Source organism: Triticum urartu, chromosome 4A (assembly GCF_056163025.1).
Source record: "Triticum urartu cultivar PI428250 chromosome 4A, HENAU_Tu73, whole genome shotgun sequence".
Classification (NCBI taxonomy): Eukaryota; Viridiplantae; Streptophyta; class Magnoliopsida; order Poales; family Poaceae; genus Triticum; species Triticum urartu.
In genome coordinates, this window is record NC_141876.1 from 62,027,689 (window position 1) to 62,043,867 (window position 16,179).

The following is a 16,179-nucleotide window of genomic DNA, read 5'->3' on the forward strand; positions in this document are numbered from 1 at the left end:
CGTCATCACGGGTCGTCTTCCGTCCAAGTCGGGCGGTGCTACTCATCGTCGTATTCATCGCCGTCAGCAGCAGATCGTCGCCAACATCGTCATCAACACTGTCGCACCCATAATAGCTAACGATCAGTACGTCCAACATCCTCTGTTCATGTCTGTTTCTACAGCTACTGTTACGTGTTTGCTGCTGTTATGCATGTCTTGTTGTTCTTCTAGTTTGCTAGATTTTTGCATGCTAGTATCTCTTCTAGTCATGAATTATTTACTGGAATTAATCATGAACGTACCTAATTTTCCAAAAATAATCTACCACACATATGAGTTACGACGTACCTCTCTTCAATTCACAACTTACTATGTCGGGTGAAGAACAATATTTTGACCGCAACACTCTACTAGCACATAAAGATCCATTGTTTGTTATCAACAAGCCTCCAACGCTGTTTAACAAATATCGCCAAATTGAAATCATAAATACTACTCTATCACCGAATCTCACACAACCTCTACCTGTTGGAACACAAATCTTGCCGTTCATTCGAGCAAAAAGGGCAGAGAAACCTTGAGGAGCTGAGGCACAAAGCTTGACTCGGATGTGACGATATGACATGACCCTCCCCGCGGCACGTGCGGTTGACCCACGAAAGTACTGCCCCGCTCTCCATCCAACGCCATACCCACCCACCTCGCTTACATCGGAGCCCACGCCCCGAGCCCAACACCGTCGCCCCACCGGTCAGTTATATAAACCAGCCCCTCAGGGCAGCGCGGCGGGTAGGGTTAGCATTTGCGCGTGGGCGCCTCCAAAGAACCACTTGTAGTTCTTCTCCGCAGCCAAAATCAATGATTTGGGGAAACACCGGGAGCGGCCGCCGCAAAACAGCACCCGTTCTTCCCACCGTCTAATCCCCCAATTCTTCCTCGCAGCAAGCTGCTCGATCTCGCTGATTCCAGGTTAGTGTCCCCGCGCATCGCCCCCCTAATTCGTTCCATTTCGCCTCGAATTGTTTACCCCGCTCGTTTCGTTCTGAAATTCGCGAAATTCGAGCTCGTTCGATCACGATTAGGGATTCCCCATTTGGGCTTCCGCGCAGATTCGCCGCGCCCGTCTGATTCCCGGATCGGGAAGCAATCCTCGAGCGAGGTGGCCTGAATTTCTTTTAACTTCGTTGTCTGATTTCGCAGGCGGGCTCTTCCGACCTCGTGTGATTATTGCCGTTTGTCGAGGGTTAGCCGGCGATTAGCGAAGGCGCTGGGTGTTCGTCGGTCGTCTAGGGTTTGCTCTCCGTGAAGCTGTTTGATTGGGTTTCGGGGGTCGCCTGCATTTCTGTTGATTGGGTTTGGAGGTGGTGAGCCAAGATGCAGACTCGTCAGAAATTCGCTCGTGTGGACACCCAGGAGCTGAAATCCCGGATCGCCAAGAAGCTGGGCCATCAGCGGGCCGAGCACTACTTCAACAGCCTCAAGAAATTCCTGAGCTTTAAGCTCAACAAGGATGAGTTTGACAAGATTTGCTTGAGTGTGTTGGGCAAGGAAAATATCAAGCTTCATAATTTCCTCATTCGGTCAATCCTCAGCAATGCTTCCTTGTCCCTTGGACCGCCTAGTAAGCAGACGGTGACCGGTAACTCACAGACTAGCATGGTGTCCAATGGGCCACTGGGCAATGGCGCTCTACCGGCGAAGATGGGGCGGTCTATCACTAGCAGGGATAGGAAGTTCGCTGATAGGCCAAGCGTCCTTGGTCCCCATGGGAAGGCGCCTCATGGTCATGGAGGCGAAGTGAGCAACTCCTGCGACATACCGAGATCTAGGGAGCAACAGAGTACCCTGGAGTTTGTTTCATCAGGGAGCAAGGTTCTGTTGGAAGTTGTCTCTGTAGAAGATGGGGAGGAGGTTGAGCAAGTGCGCAGTAGCCCAGCGTGTGTTCAAAGTCGGAGCCCCATCAGAGCTCCGTTGGGGATTCCGTTGGGGATTCCAAAGGCTCACACTCCTCAGCCTTCTACCTCTTACAGTTATGAAACATGCTCTAATAATGAGGAGTTGCCAGATACTCGGTCATTGTGGAATGTACTTCAGCACAGATTGCAAGCACAAGGCCTGAATGTATCCATGGAGTTTGCTCATGTACTGAATTCTGGGTTGAACTCACATTTAACTCGCTTGCTCAAGTCTTCTTTGGATGTCGCTAAAGCAAGGGGAAATGGAACAAGGATACCTCAAGCAAATGGAAGAGCAGGTCCTTCATGGAATGGTGGACAGAACCATGGCTTTCCTCCAGAATCAGGCCAGTTCTACCAAGCTTCGTTACAAGATGTTAAGGTAGCAGTGGAGTCCAACCGTCAGTTATTGAGTTGTGACCATTCCAAGCAGCATGAGAAGCTTAGCTTTCGTCTTATGGACCAGTGAAAGTCACAAATGCAATTTTGTTGTCTGTTAGCAAATACTATCTTGACCGTATACCCTGTCTGTTATGTTTCTGCCGGCCCTGCCGCGAAACTACAGTTAGATTAAGCTGAGATGAATGAACTTGGAATAGTAGGATCAAGTTATACATCCATGATTCTTGGACTTTGTATGTGTAAGTGAACTTTAATAACAAGTGCCTTCGCACACATAGAAAAGATCTGTCATTGTGTCTTTGCTTCATTTAAATGTTAATGTTAGCTTGTACTGGCTGAAACAAGTAGCTAATGCATCAATGACTGTTTGCAATATTGTGTTATGTTCCTGAACCTGAACTTTCCTGTTGCCTGCATTCAGATTTGAAATATCGAATGAGTGGTTTAGCCTGGTAACCAAATGCCATGTGAAAATGCTATTAGACTAGGGTTGTTCTCCATGCTTGCGTGCTACAGGATATATATATATATATATATCAATTTGACTGTTCTGAGCCTTAATTTGCGTGCTAATAAGGATACCTTGCTACTTGTTGTATGATTGTATCCCAATGTCTTCAGCAAGAGGTGTAGTTCGAACATGTTAAGCTTGAACTCGACAAACTTGTTACCTAGAGCGAGCGAAAATCCTGTCTTTAAGCTCGTAAGTTATTAGCTCCTTAAACTCACCATGCTTGTTAAGAAATTTGTAAGCGATATGGAACAAAAGAAGGGACAGCAGCAAGACAATACGAATATAATTATGCGCAAATATATTTGGTAGACATTCATTCATGTTTCAACCAACATCAGCCTTTAACACGGGAGTTCAAACATCAAAGTTCACACAGCAAACATCCAACATCTGATATAGTCATCTCAAAACGAAAAATCTGTCTGATATGGTGTATGATGCAATGCTGGGCTGGACTTAGATTGGATTGGAATTAATGTGTTGTGGGCTAGCCTGTGGACTGTAGCAGAAACTCTCGAAGCTTATCGAGTCCCAAGGAGTAACTCGTTAGCTCGCTTGTTAGTCACACTTAACGAGGAAAATCTGGAGCTCGCGAGTTCAAGTTAAATGGGCTGAGCTCTTCACAGCTCGACTAGCTGACAAGTTTTGAGTTTTAATTCCAGGCATAGCTAGGTGTGGTGTTAATATCTCACCATGATGGTTTCCAGAGAGAGGAAAACTAGCCAGATGGTTTCCACAGAGATCAAAAGAGCACTTTCGCTTTGCATGCTCATTTTGACGCTTCTCATCCATTTTCAACATTTGTCACTAAGGTACACATATGTGGAAGTTCAGTGACTCCCCGATGCAATTTATTAAATGAGTTATGGGGAAACATGTTACTCATATCTTCTGCTCCAGGTTAGCTGCTTTCCATTATTTTTTGTTTTTTCATTTATGCTCAAACTACTTTTGCTTTGTCTAGGGTACATGAACTACTTTGTTGATTGATCTATAACAATACCATTGATACTAGATTACCTTGTTCATCAGTTGTTTCACCCCTGCATCATCTCAACACGAAAAGGCTATACGAGTGAGTTATATAAATTATGCAATTTTAAAACAAAATATCAACGCTTTTTGTTGATGCTATGACCTTAATGATTGGGCCCGACATCCATAACAAAAACCTTTGTCATGCCTTCACAGGTTGGACCCGGCAACATCGGAGGGCGTAGCTCCTCCTTGAAGGCCTTGCCATAAAAGAAAAGAAAGGAAATGGCGACTTACCTGTATGTTTCTTTTCTCATATTTGTCATGGTTATGCCATTATTTTCTACATCATGTACTCTGCTTGTAAGTAGATGCGTTGGTCTCATTGTGTTGTACCTTTCTCAATATAACTAGCATGGTGGCGGCGGAAGTACTTCGTATTTATTATTATATTTGTGCATGTTTTTTTCTTTCCATAACCCTCTCGTTGCAAATTACACGTGTTTTAGACATGGATACATCCCTAAAAGGTTAGCTGCTTTACTGTAGCTCTTTTTTTACCAATTATGCTCAAACTGATTTTCCTTTTTTAGGGTACACGAACTACTTTTGGTGATTAATCTAAAAAACTACTTTACTGTTGTTGTTCTTTGACTGTTTCAACAGAATATATGAGTGAGTCCTACAAATCATACAAAAGAAAATATCAAGCCTTTCTGCTGATTCTCTGGTCTTAATTGGTTTGATCCGGCATCCAGAATGAAAATTAATGTCTTGACCTTCACGGATTGTAATCGACAATGTCGGAGCATTAGCATATCTCCTTCAAGACCTTGCCCCAAACGACCTAGTCATAGGTGTTTTTTGTTGTATATTTGTCATGTTTCTTTCATTGTTGTTGTCTATCTCGTAGACCATTCTTGTATGTAGACATTTTGGTCTCATTCGCTGTATCACTTTTAATAGAACTAGCATGGTGGCGCTCGTATTGGGGCATCATCTTTAATGTCTCTATAAAGATAATATATAAATTAATGACCAACAAACTCTCAAACCTTCCATTCTAGTAATCAACACTTACTTTTTACTCCTCCTTCGATACTCATGTCAGTGCCTAATAAGTCATTTTTTCATATCACTCCTAAGAAACTATGTACATTTACTTATATAGTAATTGTCCATAAAGCATAAGATGGTAAGTGAAGCTATACTTTTTTTATTGGGTTCCAATGGTGTATCTATCCATCGCATTTGATCAACATACACAATAGTAAATAGAGAGCTTGTCAGGCGCAGCGTGACTGGCGTTTTCCAACGCTGCATCGAGCCAGAGAAGGGCAAAGCAATCCTCAGAGACATTCATCAAGGCGAGTGTGGCCACCACACGGCCTCCAGATCCCTTGTCGCCAAACCTTTTCCGCCATGGTTTCTTCTGGCCAACTGCTTTGGATGACGCCAAAGACTTGGTCAAGAAGTGCAATGGATGCCAACGCTTCAGCTCCAAGCAACACCTGCCGGCTTCTGCACTCCAAACCATCCCCCTCACTTGGCCTTTCGCCGTCTGGGGGCTGGACATGGTGGGCCCATTCAAGACAGCACGTGGCGGCATGACTCATCTGCTGGTCGTCATGGACAAATTCACCAAGTGGACCGAAGAAAAGCAAATCAAGAAACTGAATGGTCCGACTGCCGTGACCTTCATTGCAGATATCACCGTCCGATACAGAATACCGCACAACATCATCACCGACAACAGCACCAACTTTGCGAAAGGCGCCTTGGCCCATTTCTGCGCGACGCGGGGCATCCAATTGGACTTAGCCTCCGTTTCTCATCCATAGTCAAATGGCCAAGTCGAACGAGCAAACGACTTCATCCTGTCCGGCATCAAGCCCCGACTGGTCAAGCCGCTAGAGCACTCGGCCGGCTACTGGATCGATGAGCTGTCGGCCGTGTTGGGGAGCATAGTAATAATTCAAAATTTTCCTACGTGTCACCAAGATCAATCTAGGAGATGCTAGCAATGAGAGAGAGAGAGTACATATTCATACCCTTGAAGATCGCTAAGCGGAAGCGTTACAAGCAACGCGGATGATGGAGTCGTACTCGCGGCGATTCAAATCGCGTAAGATCCGATCCAGCGCTGAACGGACGGCACCTCCTCATTCAACACACGTACAGCCCGGGGACATCTCCTCCTTCTTGATCTAGCAAGGGGAGAGGAGAAGTTGAGGGAGAGCTCCGGTAGCACGATGGCATGGTGGTGGAGCTTGCAATTCTCCGGCAGGGCTTCACCAAGCACTACGGAGGAGGAGGTGTTGGAGAGGGGGAGGGGCTGCACTAGGGGAAGGGTATGGAAGCCCCCCCACCCCCCACTATTTATAGGGGAAGGGGAGAGGGGGCCCGCCCCTCCCCAGATCCCATCTACAAGGGGGGAGGAGGGCAAGGCGGGGACTTGCCCCCCAAGTCAGGTGGGAGGCGCCCCCACCCCTAGGGTTTCCAACCCTAGGCGCCTAAGGTCCCTTGGGAGGCGCACCAGCCCACCAGGGGCTGGTTCCCTCCGTTGTTCAGCCCACTTGGCCCACCGGGGTAGGTGGCCCCACCCGATGGACCCCCGGACACCTTTCGGTGGTCCCGGTACAATACAGATAACGCCGAAACCATTCTGGCGACTGAAACTAGACTTCCCATATATAAATCTTCACCTCCAGACCTTTTTGGAACTCCTCGTGACATCCAGGATCTCATCCGGGACTCCGAACAACCTTCGGTAACCACATACTATTTCCCATAACAACTCTAGCATCACTGAACCTTAAGTGTGTAGACCCTACGGGTTTGGGAACCATGCATACATGACCGAGACATCTCTCCGGCCAATAACCAACAACGGGATCTGGATACCCATGTTGGCTCCCACATGTTCCACGATGATCTCATCGGATGAACCACGATGTCGAGGATTCAATCAATCCCGTATACAATTCCCTTTGTCTATCGGCATGTTACTTGCCCAAGATTTGATCGTCGGTATCTCTATACCTCATTCAATCTTGTTACCGGCAAGTCTCTTTACTCGTTCCGTAACGCATGATCCCGTGGCTAACTCCTTAGTCACATTGAGCTCGTTATGATGATGCATTACCGACTGGGCCCAGAGATACCTCTCCACCATACGGAGTGACAAATCCCAGTCTCGATTCGTCCCAACCCAATAGATACTTTCAGAGATACCTGTAGTGCACCTTTATAGCCACCCGGTTAGGTTGTGATGTTTGGTACACCCAAAGCATTCCTACGGTATCTGGGAGTTGCACAATCTCATGGTCTAAGGAAATGATACTTGACATTAGAAAAGCTTTAGCAAACGAACTACATGATCTTGTGCTACGCTTAGGATTGGGTCTTGTCCATCACATCATTCTCCTAATGATGTGATCCTGTTATCAATGACATCCAATGTCCATGGTCAGGAAACCATGACCATCTATTGATCAACGAGCTAGTCAACTAGAGGCTTACTAGGGACATATTACAATCTATGTATTCACACATGTATTACGGTTTCCGGTTAATACAATTATAGCATGAACAATAGACAATTATCATGAACACGGAAATATAATAGTGACCACTTTATTATTTCCTCTAGGGCATATTTCCAATAGTCTCCCACTTGCACTAGAGTCAATAATCTAGTTACATTGTGATGAATCGAACACCCATAGAGTTCTGGTGTTGATTATGTTTTGCTCGCAGAAGAGGTTTAGTCAACGGATCCGCAACATTCAGATCCGTATGCACTTTAATGTCTCCATCCTGAATATATTCACGAATGGAATTGAAGCGACGCTTGATATGCCTGGTCTTCTTGTGAAACCTGGGCTCCTTGGCAAGGGCAATAGGTCCAGTGTTGTCACAGAAGAGAGTCATCTGGCCCGACGCATTGGGAATAACTCCTAGGTCGGTGATGAACTCCTTCATCCAGACTGCTTCATGTGCTGCCTCCGAGGCTGCTATGTACTCTGCTTCACATGTAGATCCCGCCACGACGCTTTGCTTCCAACTGCACCAGCTGACCGCCCCACCATTCAAAATGTACACATATCCGGTTTGTGACTTGGAGTCATCCAGATATGTGTCGAAGCTAGCATCGACGTAACCCTTTACGACGAGCTCTTCGTCACCTCCATAAACGAGAAACATATCCTTAGTCCTTTTCAGGTACTTTAGGATATTCTTGACCGCTGTCCAGTGTTCCATACCGGGATTACTTTGGTACCTCCCTACCAAACTGTTGGGTAACATAGTAATTTCAAAAAATTTCCTACGCACACGCAAGATCATGGTGATGCATAGCAACGAGAGGGGAGAGTGTGATCTACGTACCCTCGTAGACCGACAGCGGAAGCGTTATGACAACATGGTTGATGTAGTCGTACGTCTTCACGGCCCGACCGATCAAGCACCGAAACTACGGCACCTCCGAGTTTTAGCACACGTTCAGCTCGATGACGATCCCCGGACTCTGATCCAGCAAAGTGTCAGGGAAGAGTTCCATCAGCACGACGGCGTGGTGACGATCTTGATGTTCTACCGTCATAGGGCTTCGCCTAAGCACCGCTACAATATTATCGAGGAGTATGGTGGAAGGGGGCACCGCACACGGCTAAGAAAACGATCACGTGGATCAACTTGTGTGTCTAGGGGCGCCCCTGCCCCCGTATATAAAGGAGCAAGGGGAGGAGGCCGGCCGGCCCTAGGGCGCGCCAAGTAGGAGGAGTCCTCTTCCTAGTAGGAGTAGGACTCCCCTCTTTCCTACTCCTACTAGGAGGGGGAAAGGAAGGGGAAGAGGGAGAAGGAAAGGGGGGCGCCGCCCCCCCTCTCCTAGTCCAATTCGGACCAGAGGGGGAGGGGGCGCGCGGCCCACCCTGGCCGCCCCTCTCTCTCTCCACTAGGGCCCATGAGGCCCATTACTTCTCCCGGGGGGTTCTGGTAACCCTCCAGCACTCCGGTTTTCTCCGAAATCATCCAGAACACTTCCGGTGTCCGAATATAGCCATCCAATATATCGATCTTTATGTCTCGACCATTTCGAGACTCCTCGTCATGTCCGTGATCACATCCGGGACTCTGAACTAACTTCAGTACATCAAAACTCATAAACTCATAATATAACTGTCATCGAAACCTTAAGCGTGCGGACCCTACGGGTTCGAGAACAATGTAGACATGACCGAGACATGTCTCCGGTCAATAACCAATAGCGGAGCCCGGATGCTCATATTGGCTCCCACATATTCTACGAAGATCTTTATCTGTCAGACCGCATAACAACATACGTTGTTCCCTTTGTCATCGGTGTGTTACTTGCCCGAGATTCGATCGTCGGTATCTCAATACCTAGTTCAATCTCATTACCGGCAAGTCTCTTTACTCGTTTCGTAATACATCATCTCGCAACTAACTCATTAGTTGCAATGCTTGCAAGGCTTATGTGATGTGCATTACCGAGAGGGCCCAGAGATACCTCTCCGACAATCGGAGTGACAAATTCTAATCTCGAAATATGCCAACCCAACATTTACCTTTGGAGACACCTGTAGAGCTCCTTTATAATCACCCAGTTACGTTGTGACGTTTGGTAGCACACAAAGTGTTCCTCCGGCAAACGGGAGTTGCATAATCTCATAGTCATAGGAACATGTATAAGTCATGAAGAAAGCAATAGCAACATACTAAACGATCGGGTGCTAAGCTAATGGAATGGGTCATGTCAATCACATCATTCTCCTAATAATGTGATCCCGTTAATCAAATGACAACACATGTCTATGGTTAGGAAACATAACCATCTTTGATTAACGAGCTAGTCAAGTAGAGGCATACTAGTGACGTTTAGTTTGTCTATGTATTCACACAAGTATTATGTTTTCGGATAATACAATTCTAGCATGAATAATAAACATTTATCATGATATAAGGAAATAAAATAATAACATTATTATTGCCTCTAGGGCATATTTCCTTCAGTCTCCCACTTGCACTAGAGTCAATAATCTAGATGACACAGTAATGATTCTAACACCCATGGAGCTTTGGTGCCAATCATGTTTTGCTCATGGAAGAGGCTTAGTCAATGGGTCTGCAACATTCAGATCCGTATGTATCTTGCAAATCTGTATGTCTCCCACCTGGACTAGATCCCGGATGGAATTGAAGCGTCTCTTGATGTGCTTGGTTCTCTTGTGAAATCTGGATTCCTTTGCCAAGGCAATTGCACCAGTATTGTCACAAAAGATTTTCATTGGACCCGATGCACTAGGTCTGACACCTAGATCGGATATGAACTCCTTCATCCAGACTCCTTCGTTTGCTGCTTCCGAAGCAGCTATGTACTCCGCTTCACATGTAGATCCCGCCACAACGCTCTGTTTAGAACTGCACCAACTGATAGCTCCACCGTTTAATGTAAACACGTATCCGGTTTGCGATTTAGAATCATCTGGATCAGTGTCAAAGCTTGCATCAACGTAACCATTTACGATGAGCTCTTTATCACCTCCATATATGAGAAACATATCCTTAGTCCTTTTCAGGTATTTCAGGATGTTCTTGACCGCTGTCCAGTGATCCACTCCTGGATTACTTTGGTACCTCCCTGCTAGACTTATAGCAAGACACACATCAGGTCTGGTACACAGCATTGCATACATGATAGAGCCTATGGCTGAAGCATAGGGAACATCTTTCATTTTCTCTCTATCTTCTGCATTGGTCGGGCATTGAGTCTTACTCAATTTCACACCTTGTAACACAGGCAAGAATCCTTTCTTTGCTTGATCCATTTTGAACTTCTTCAAAATTTTGTCAAAGTATGTGCTTTGTGAAAGTCCAATTAAGCGTCTTGATCTATCTCTATAGATCTTAATGCCCAATATGTAAGCAGCTTCACCGAGGTCTTTCATTGAAAAACTCTTATTCAAGTATCCTTTATGCTATCCAGAAATTCTATATCATTTCCGATTAGTAATATGTCATCTACATATAATATCAGAAATGCTACAGAGCTCCCACTCACTTTCTTGTAAATACAGGCTTCTCCAAAAGTCTGTACAAAACCAAATGCTTTGATCACACTATCAAAGTGTTTATTCCAACTCCGAGAGGCTTGCACCAGTCCATAAATGGATCGCTGGAGCTTGCACACTTTGTTAGCTCCCTTTGGATCGACAAAACCTTCCGGCTACATCATATACAACTCTTCCTCCAGAAATCCATTCAAGAATGCAGTTTTGACATCCATCTGCCATATTTCATAATCATAAAATGCGGCAATTGCTAACATGATTCGGACAGACTTAAGCATCGCTACGGGTGAGAAGGTCTCATCGTAGTCAATCCCTTGAACTTGTCGAAAACCTTTTGCGACAAGTCGAGCTTTGTAGACAGTAACATTACCGTCAGCGTCAGTCTTCTTCTTGAAGATCCATTTATTCTCAATTGCTTGCCGATCTTTGGGAAAGTCAACCAAAGTCCACACTTTGTTCTCATACATGGATCCCATCTCAGATTTCATGGCTTCAAGCCATTTTGCGGAATCTGGGCTCACCATCGCTTCTCCATAGTTTGTAGGTTCATCATGATCTAGTAGCATGACTTCCAGAACAGGATTACCGTACCACTCTGGTGCGGATCTCACTCTGGTTGATCTACGAGGTTCAGTAGTATCTTGTTCTGAAGTTTCATGATCATCATCATTAGCTTCCTCACTAATTGGTGTAGGTGTCACAGAAACTGGTTTCTGTGATGTACTACTTTCCAATAAGGGAGCAGGTGTAGTTACCTCATCAAGTTCTACTTTCCTCCCACTCACTTCTTTCGAGAGAAACTCCTTCTCTAGAAAGTTTCCGAATTTAGCAACAAAAGTATTGCCTTCGGATCTGTGATAGAAGGTGTATCCAATAGTTTCCTTTGGATATCCTATGAAGACACATTTCTCCGATTTGGGTTCGAGCTTATCAGGTTGAAGCTTTTTCACATAAGCATTGCAGCCCCAAACTTTCAGAAACGACAACTTTGGTTTCTTGCCAAACCACAGTTCATAAGGCGTCATCTCAACGGATTTTGATGGTGCCCTATTTAACGTGAATGCGGCTGTCTCTAGAGCATAACCCCAAAACGATAGCGGTAAATCAGTAAGAGACATCATAGATCACACCATATCTAGTAAAGTACGATTACGACGTTCGGACACACCATTACGCTGTGGTGTTCCGGGTGGCGTGAGTTGCGAAACTATTCCGCATTGTTTCAAATGTACACCAAACTCGTAACTCAAATATTTTCCTCCACGATCAGATCGTAGGAATTTTATTTTCTTGTTACGACGATTTTCAACTTCACTCTGAAATTCTTTGAACTTTTCAAATGTTTCAGACTTATGTTTCATTAAGTAGATATACCATATCTTCTTAAGTCATTTGTGAAAGTGAGAAAATAATGATATCCGCCACGAGCCTCAACATTCATCGGACCACATACATCTGTATATATGATTTCCAACAAATCTGTTGCTCTCTCCATAGTACCGGAGAACGGTGTTTTTGTCATCTTACCCATAAGGCACAGTTCGCAAGTACCAAGTGATTCATAATCAAGTGGTTCCAAAAGTCCATCAGTATGGAGTTTCTTCATGCGCTTTATACCGATATGACCTAAACGGCAGTGCCACAAATAAGTTGCACTATCATTATCAACTCTGCATCTTTTGGCTTCAACATTATGAATATGTGTGTCACTACTATCGAGATTTAATAAGAATAGACCATTCTTTATGGGTGCATGACCATAAAAGATATTACTCATATAAATAGAACAACCATTATTCTCTGATTTAAATGAATAACCGTCTCGCATCAAACAAGATCCAGATATAATGTTCATGCTCAACGCTGGCACCAAATAACAATTATTTAGGTCTAATAGTAATCCCGAAGGTAGATGTAGAGGTAGCGTGCCGACCACGGTCACATCGACTTTGGAACCATTTCCTACGCGCATCGTCACCTCGTCCTTAGCCAATCTTCGCTTAATCCGTAGTCCCTGTTTCGAGTTGCAAATGTTAGCAACAGAACCAGTATCAAATACCCAGGTGCTACTGCGAGCATTAGTAAGGTACACATCAATAACATGTATACCGCATATACCTTTGTTCACCTTGCCATCCTTCTTATCTGCCAAATACTTGGGGCAGTTCCGCTTCCAGTGACCAGTCTGCTTGAAGTAGAAGCACTCAGTTTCAGGCTTAGGTCCATATTTGGGTTTCTTCTCTTGAGCAGCAACTTGCTTCCTGTTCTTTTTGAAGTTCCCCTTCTTCTTCCCTTTACCCTTTTTCTTGAAACTAGTGGTCTTGTTGACCATCAACACTTGATGCTCCTTCTTGATTTCTACCTCCGCAGCTTTCAGCATTGCGAAGAGCTCGGGAATAGTTTTATTCATCCCTTGCATATTATAGTTCATCACGAAGCTCTTGTAGCTAGGTGGCAGTGATTGGAGAATTCTGTCAATGACGCAATCATCTGGAAGATTAACTCCCAATTGAATCAAGTGATTATTATACCTATACATTTTGAGTATATGCTCACTGACAGAACTGTTCTCCTCCATCTTGCAGCTATAGAACTTATTGGAGACTTCATATCTCTCAATCCGGGCATTTGCTTGAAATATTAACTTCAACTCCTGGAACTTCTCATATGCTCCATGACGTTCAAAACGTCGTTGAAGTCCCGATTCTAAGCTGTAAAGCATGGCACACTGAACTATCGAGTAGTCATCAGCTTTGCTCTGCCAGACGTTCATAACATTTGGTGTTGCTCCAGCAGCAGGCCTGGCACCCAGCGGTGCTTCCAGGACATAATTCTTCTGTGCAGTAATGAGGATAATCCTCAAGTTACGGACCCAGTCCTTGTAATTGCTACCATCATCTTTCAACTTTGCTTTCTCAAGGAACACATTAAAATTCAACGGAACAACAACACGGGCCATCTATCTACAATCAAACATAAACAAGCAAGATACTATCAGGTACTAAGTTCATGATAAATTTAAGTTCAATTAATCATATTACTAAAGAACTCCCACTTAGATAGACATCCCTCTAATCCTCTAAGTGATTACGTGATCCAAATCAACTAAACTATGTCCGATCATCACGTGAGATGGAGTAGTTTCATTGGTGAACATCACTATGTTGATCATATCTACTATATGATTCACGCTCGACCTTTCGGTCTCCGTGTTCCGAGGCCATATCTGTATATGCTTGGCTCGTTAAGTATAACCTGAGTATTCTGCTTGTGCAATTGTTTTGCACCCGTTGTATTTGAACGTAGAGCCTATCACACCCGATCATCACGTGGTGTCTCAGCACGAAGAACTTTCGCAACGGTGTATACTCAGGGAGAACACTTCTTGATAATTAGTGAGAGATCATCTTAAAATGCTACCGTCAAACAAAGCAAGGTAAGATGCATAAAAGATAAACATCACATGCAATCAATATAAGTGATATGATATGGCCATCATCATCTTGTGCTTGTGATCTCCATCTTCGAAGAACCGTCATGATCACCATTGTCACTGGCGCGACACCTTGATCATCATCGTAGCATCGTTGTCGTCTCGCCAATCTTATGCTTCCACGACTATCGCTACCGCTTAGTGATAAAGTAAAGCATTACAGCATAATTGCATTGCATACAATAAAGCGACAACCATATGGCTCCTGCTAGTTGCCAATAACTCGGTTACAAAACTTGATCATCTCATACAATAAAATTTAGTATCATGTCTTGACCATATCACATCACAACATGCCCTGCAAAAACAAGTTAGACGTCTTCTACTTTGTTGTTGCAAGTTTTACGTGGCTTCTACGGGCTTAAGCAAGAACCAATCTTACCTACGCATCAAAACCACAATGATTGTTTGTCAAGTTGGTGATGTTTTAACCTTCGCAAGGACCGGGCGTAGCCACACTCAGTTCAACTAAAGTTGGAGAAACTGACACCCGCCAGCCACCTATGTGCAAAGCACGTCGGTAGAACCAGTCTCGCGTAACCGTACGCGTAATGTCGGTCCGGGCCGCTTCATCCAACAATACCGCCGAACCAAAGTATGACATGCTGGTAAGCAGTATGACTTATATCGCCCACAACTCACTTGTGTTCTACTCGTGCATATAACATCAACACATAAAACCTAGGCTCGGATGCCACTGTCGAGTAACATAGTAATTTCAAAAAATTTCCTACGCACACGCAAGATCATTGTGATGCATAGCAACGGGAGGGGAGAGTGTGATCTACATACCCTCGTAGACCAACAGCGGAAGCGTTATGACAACACGGTTGATGTAGTCGTACGTCTTCATGGCCCGACCGATCAAGCACCAAACTACGGCACCTCCGAGTTTTAGCACACGTTCAGCTCGATGACGATCCCCGGACTCCGATCCAGCAAAGTGTCAGGGAAGAGTTCCGTCAGCACGACGGCGTGGTGAAAATCTTGATGTTCTACCGTCATAGGGCTTCGCCTAAGCACCACTACAATATTATCGAGGAGTATGGTGGAAAGGGGCACCGCACACGGCTAAGAAAACGATCACGTGGATCAACTTGTGTGTCTAGGGGTGCCCCCTGCCCCCGTATATAAAGGAGCAAGGGGAGGAGGCCGGCCAGCCCTAGGGCGCGCCAAGGAGGAGGAGTCCTCCTCCTAGTAGGAGTAGGACTCCCCTCTTTCCTACTCCTACTAGGAGGGGGAAAGGAAGGGGAAGAGGGAGAAGGAAAGGGGGGCGCCGCCCCCCTCTCCTAGTCCAATTCGGACCAGAGGGGGAGGGGGCGCGCGGCCCACCCTGGCCGCCCCTCTCTCTCTCCACTAGGGCCCATGAGGCCCATTACTTCTCCCGGGGGGTTCTGGTAACCCTCCGGCACTCCGGTTTTCTCCGAAATCATCCAGAACACTTCCGGTGTCCGAATATAGCCATCCAATATATCGATCTTTATGTCTCGACCATTTCGAGACTCCTCGTCATGTCCGTGATCACATCCGGGACTCTGAACTAACTTCAGTACATCAAAACTCATAAACTCATAATATAACTGTCATCGAAACCTTAAGCGTGCGGACCCTACGGGTTCGAGAACAATGTAGACATGACCGAGACATGTCTCCGGTCAATAACCAATAGCGGAGCCCGGATGCTCATATTGGCTCCCACATATTCTACGAAGATCTTTATCTGTCAGACCGCATAACAACATACGTTGTTCCCTTTGTCATCGGTGT

The 16,179-nt window shown here is 45.3% G+C and overlaps 1 protein-coding gene and 1 long non-coding RNA gene across 2 annotated transcripts; both read left to right on the forward strand.

Annotated features, from left to right (window-relative positions):
* Positions 1–756: 756 nt before the first annotated feature.
* LOC125550636 (transcriptional regulator of RNA polII, SAGA, subunit) lies at positions 757–2,728 on the forward strand. The gene is made up of 2 exons (XM_048713666.2): positions 757–951; positions 1,183–2,728. Exon 2 carries the CDS (start codon positions 1,357–1,359, stop codon positions 2,404–2,406), a length of 1,050 nt encoding a protein of 349 aa, XP_048569623.1. The 5' UTR covers positions 757–951; positions 1,183–1,356; the 3' UTR covers positions 2,407–2,728.
* A 1,034-nt stretch (positions 2,729–3,762) lies between these two features.
* LOC125550637 (uncharacterized) lies at positions 3,763–4,272 on the forward strand. Its single transcript, XR_007301730.2, has 2 exons — positions 3,763–3,928; positions 4,045–4,272. It is a non-coding gene; the product is annotated as an uncharacterized LOC125550637 (long non-coding RNA).
* The last annotated feature ends 11,907 nt before the right edge of the window (positions 4,273–16,179 follow it).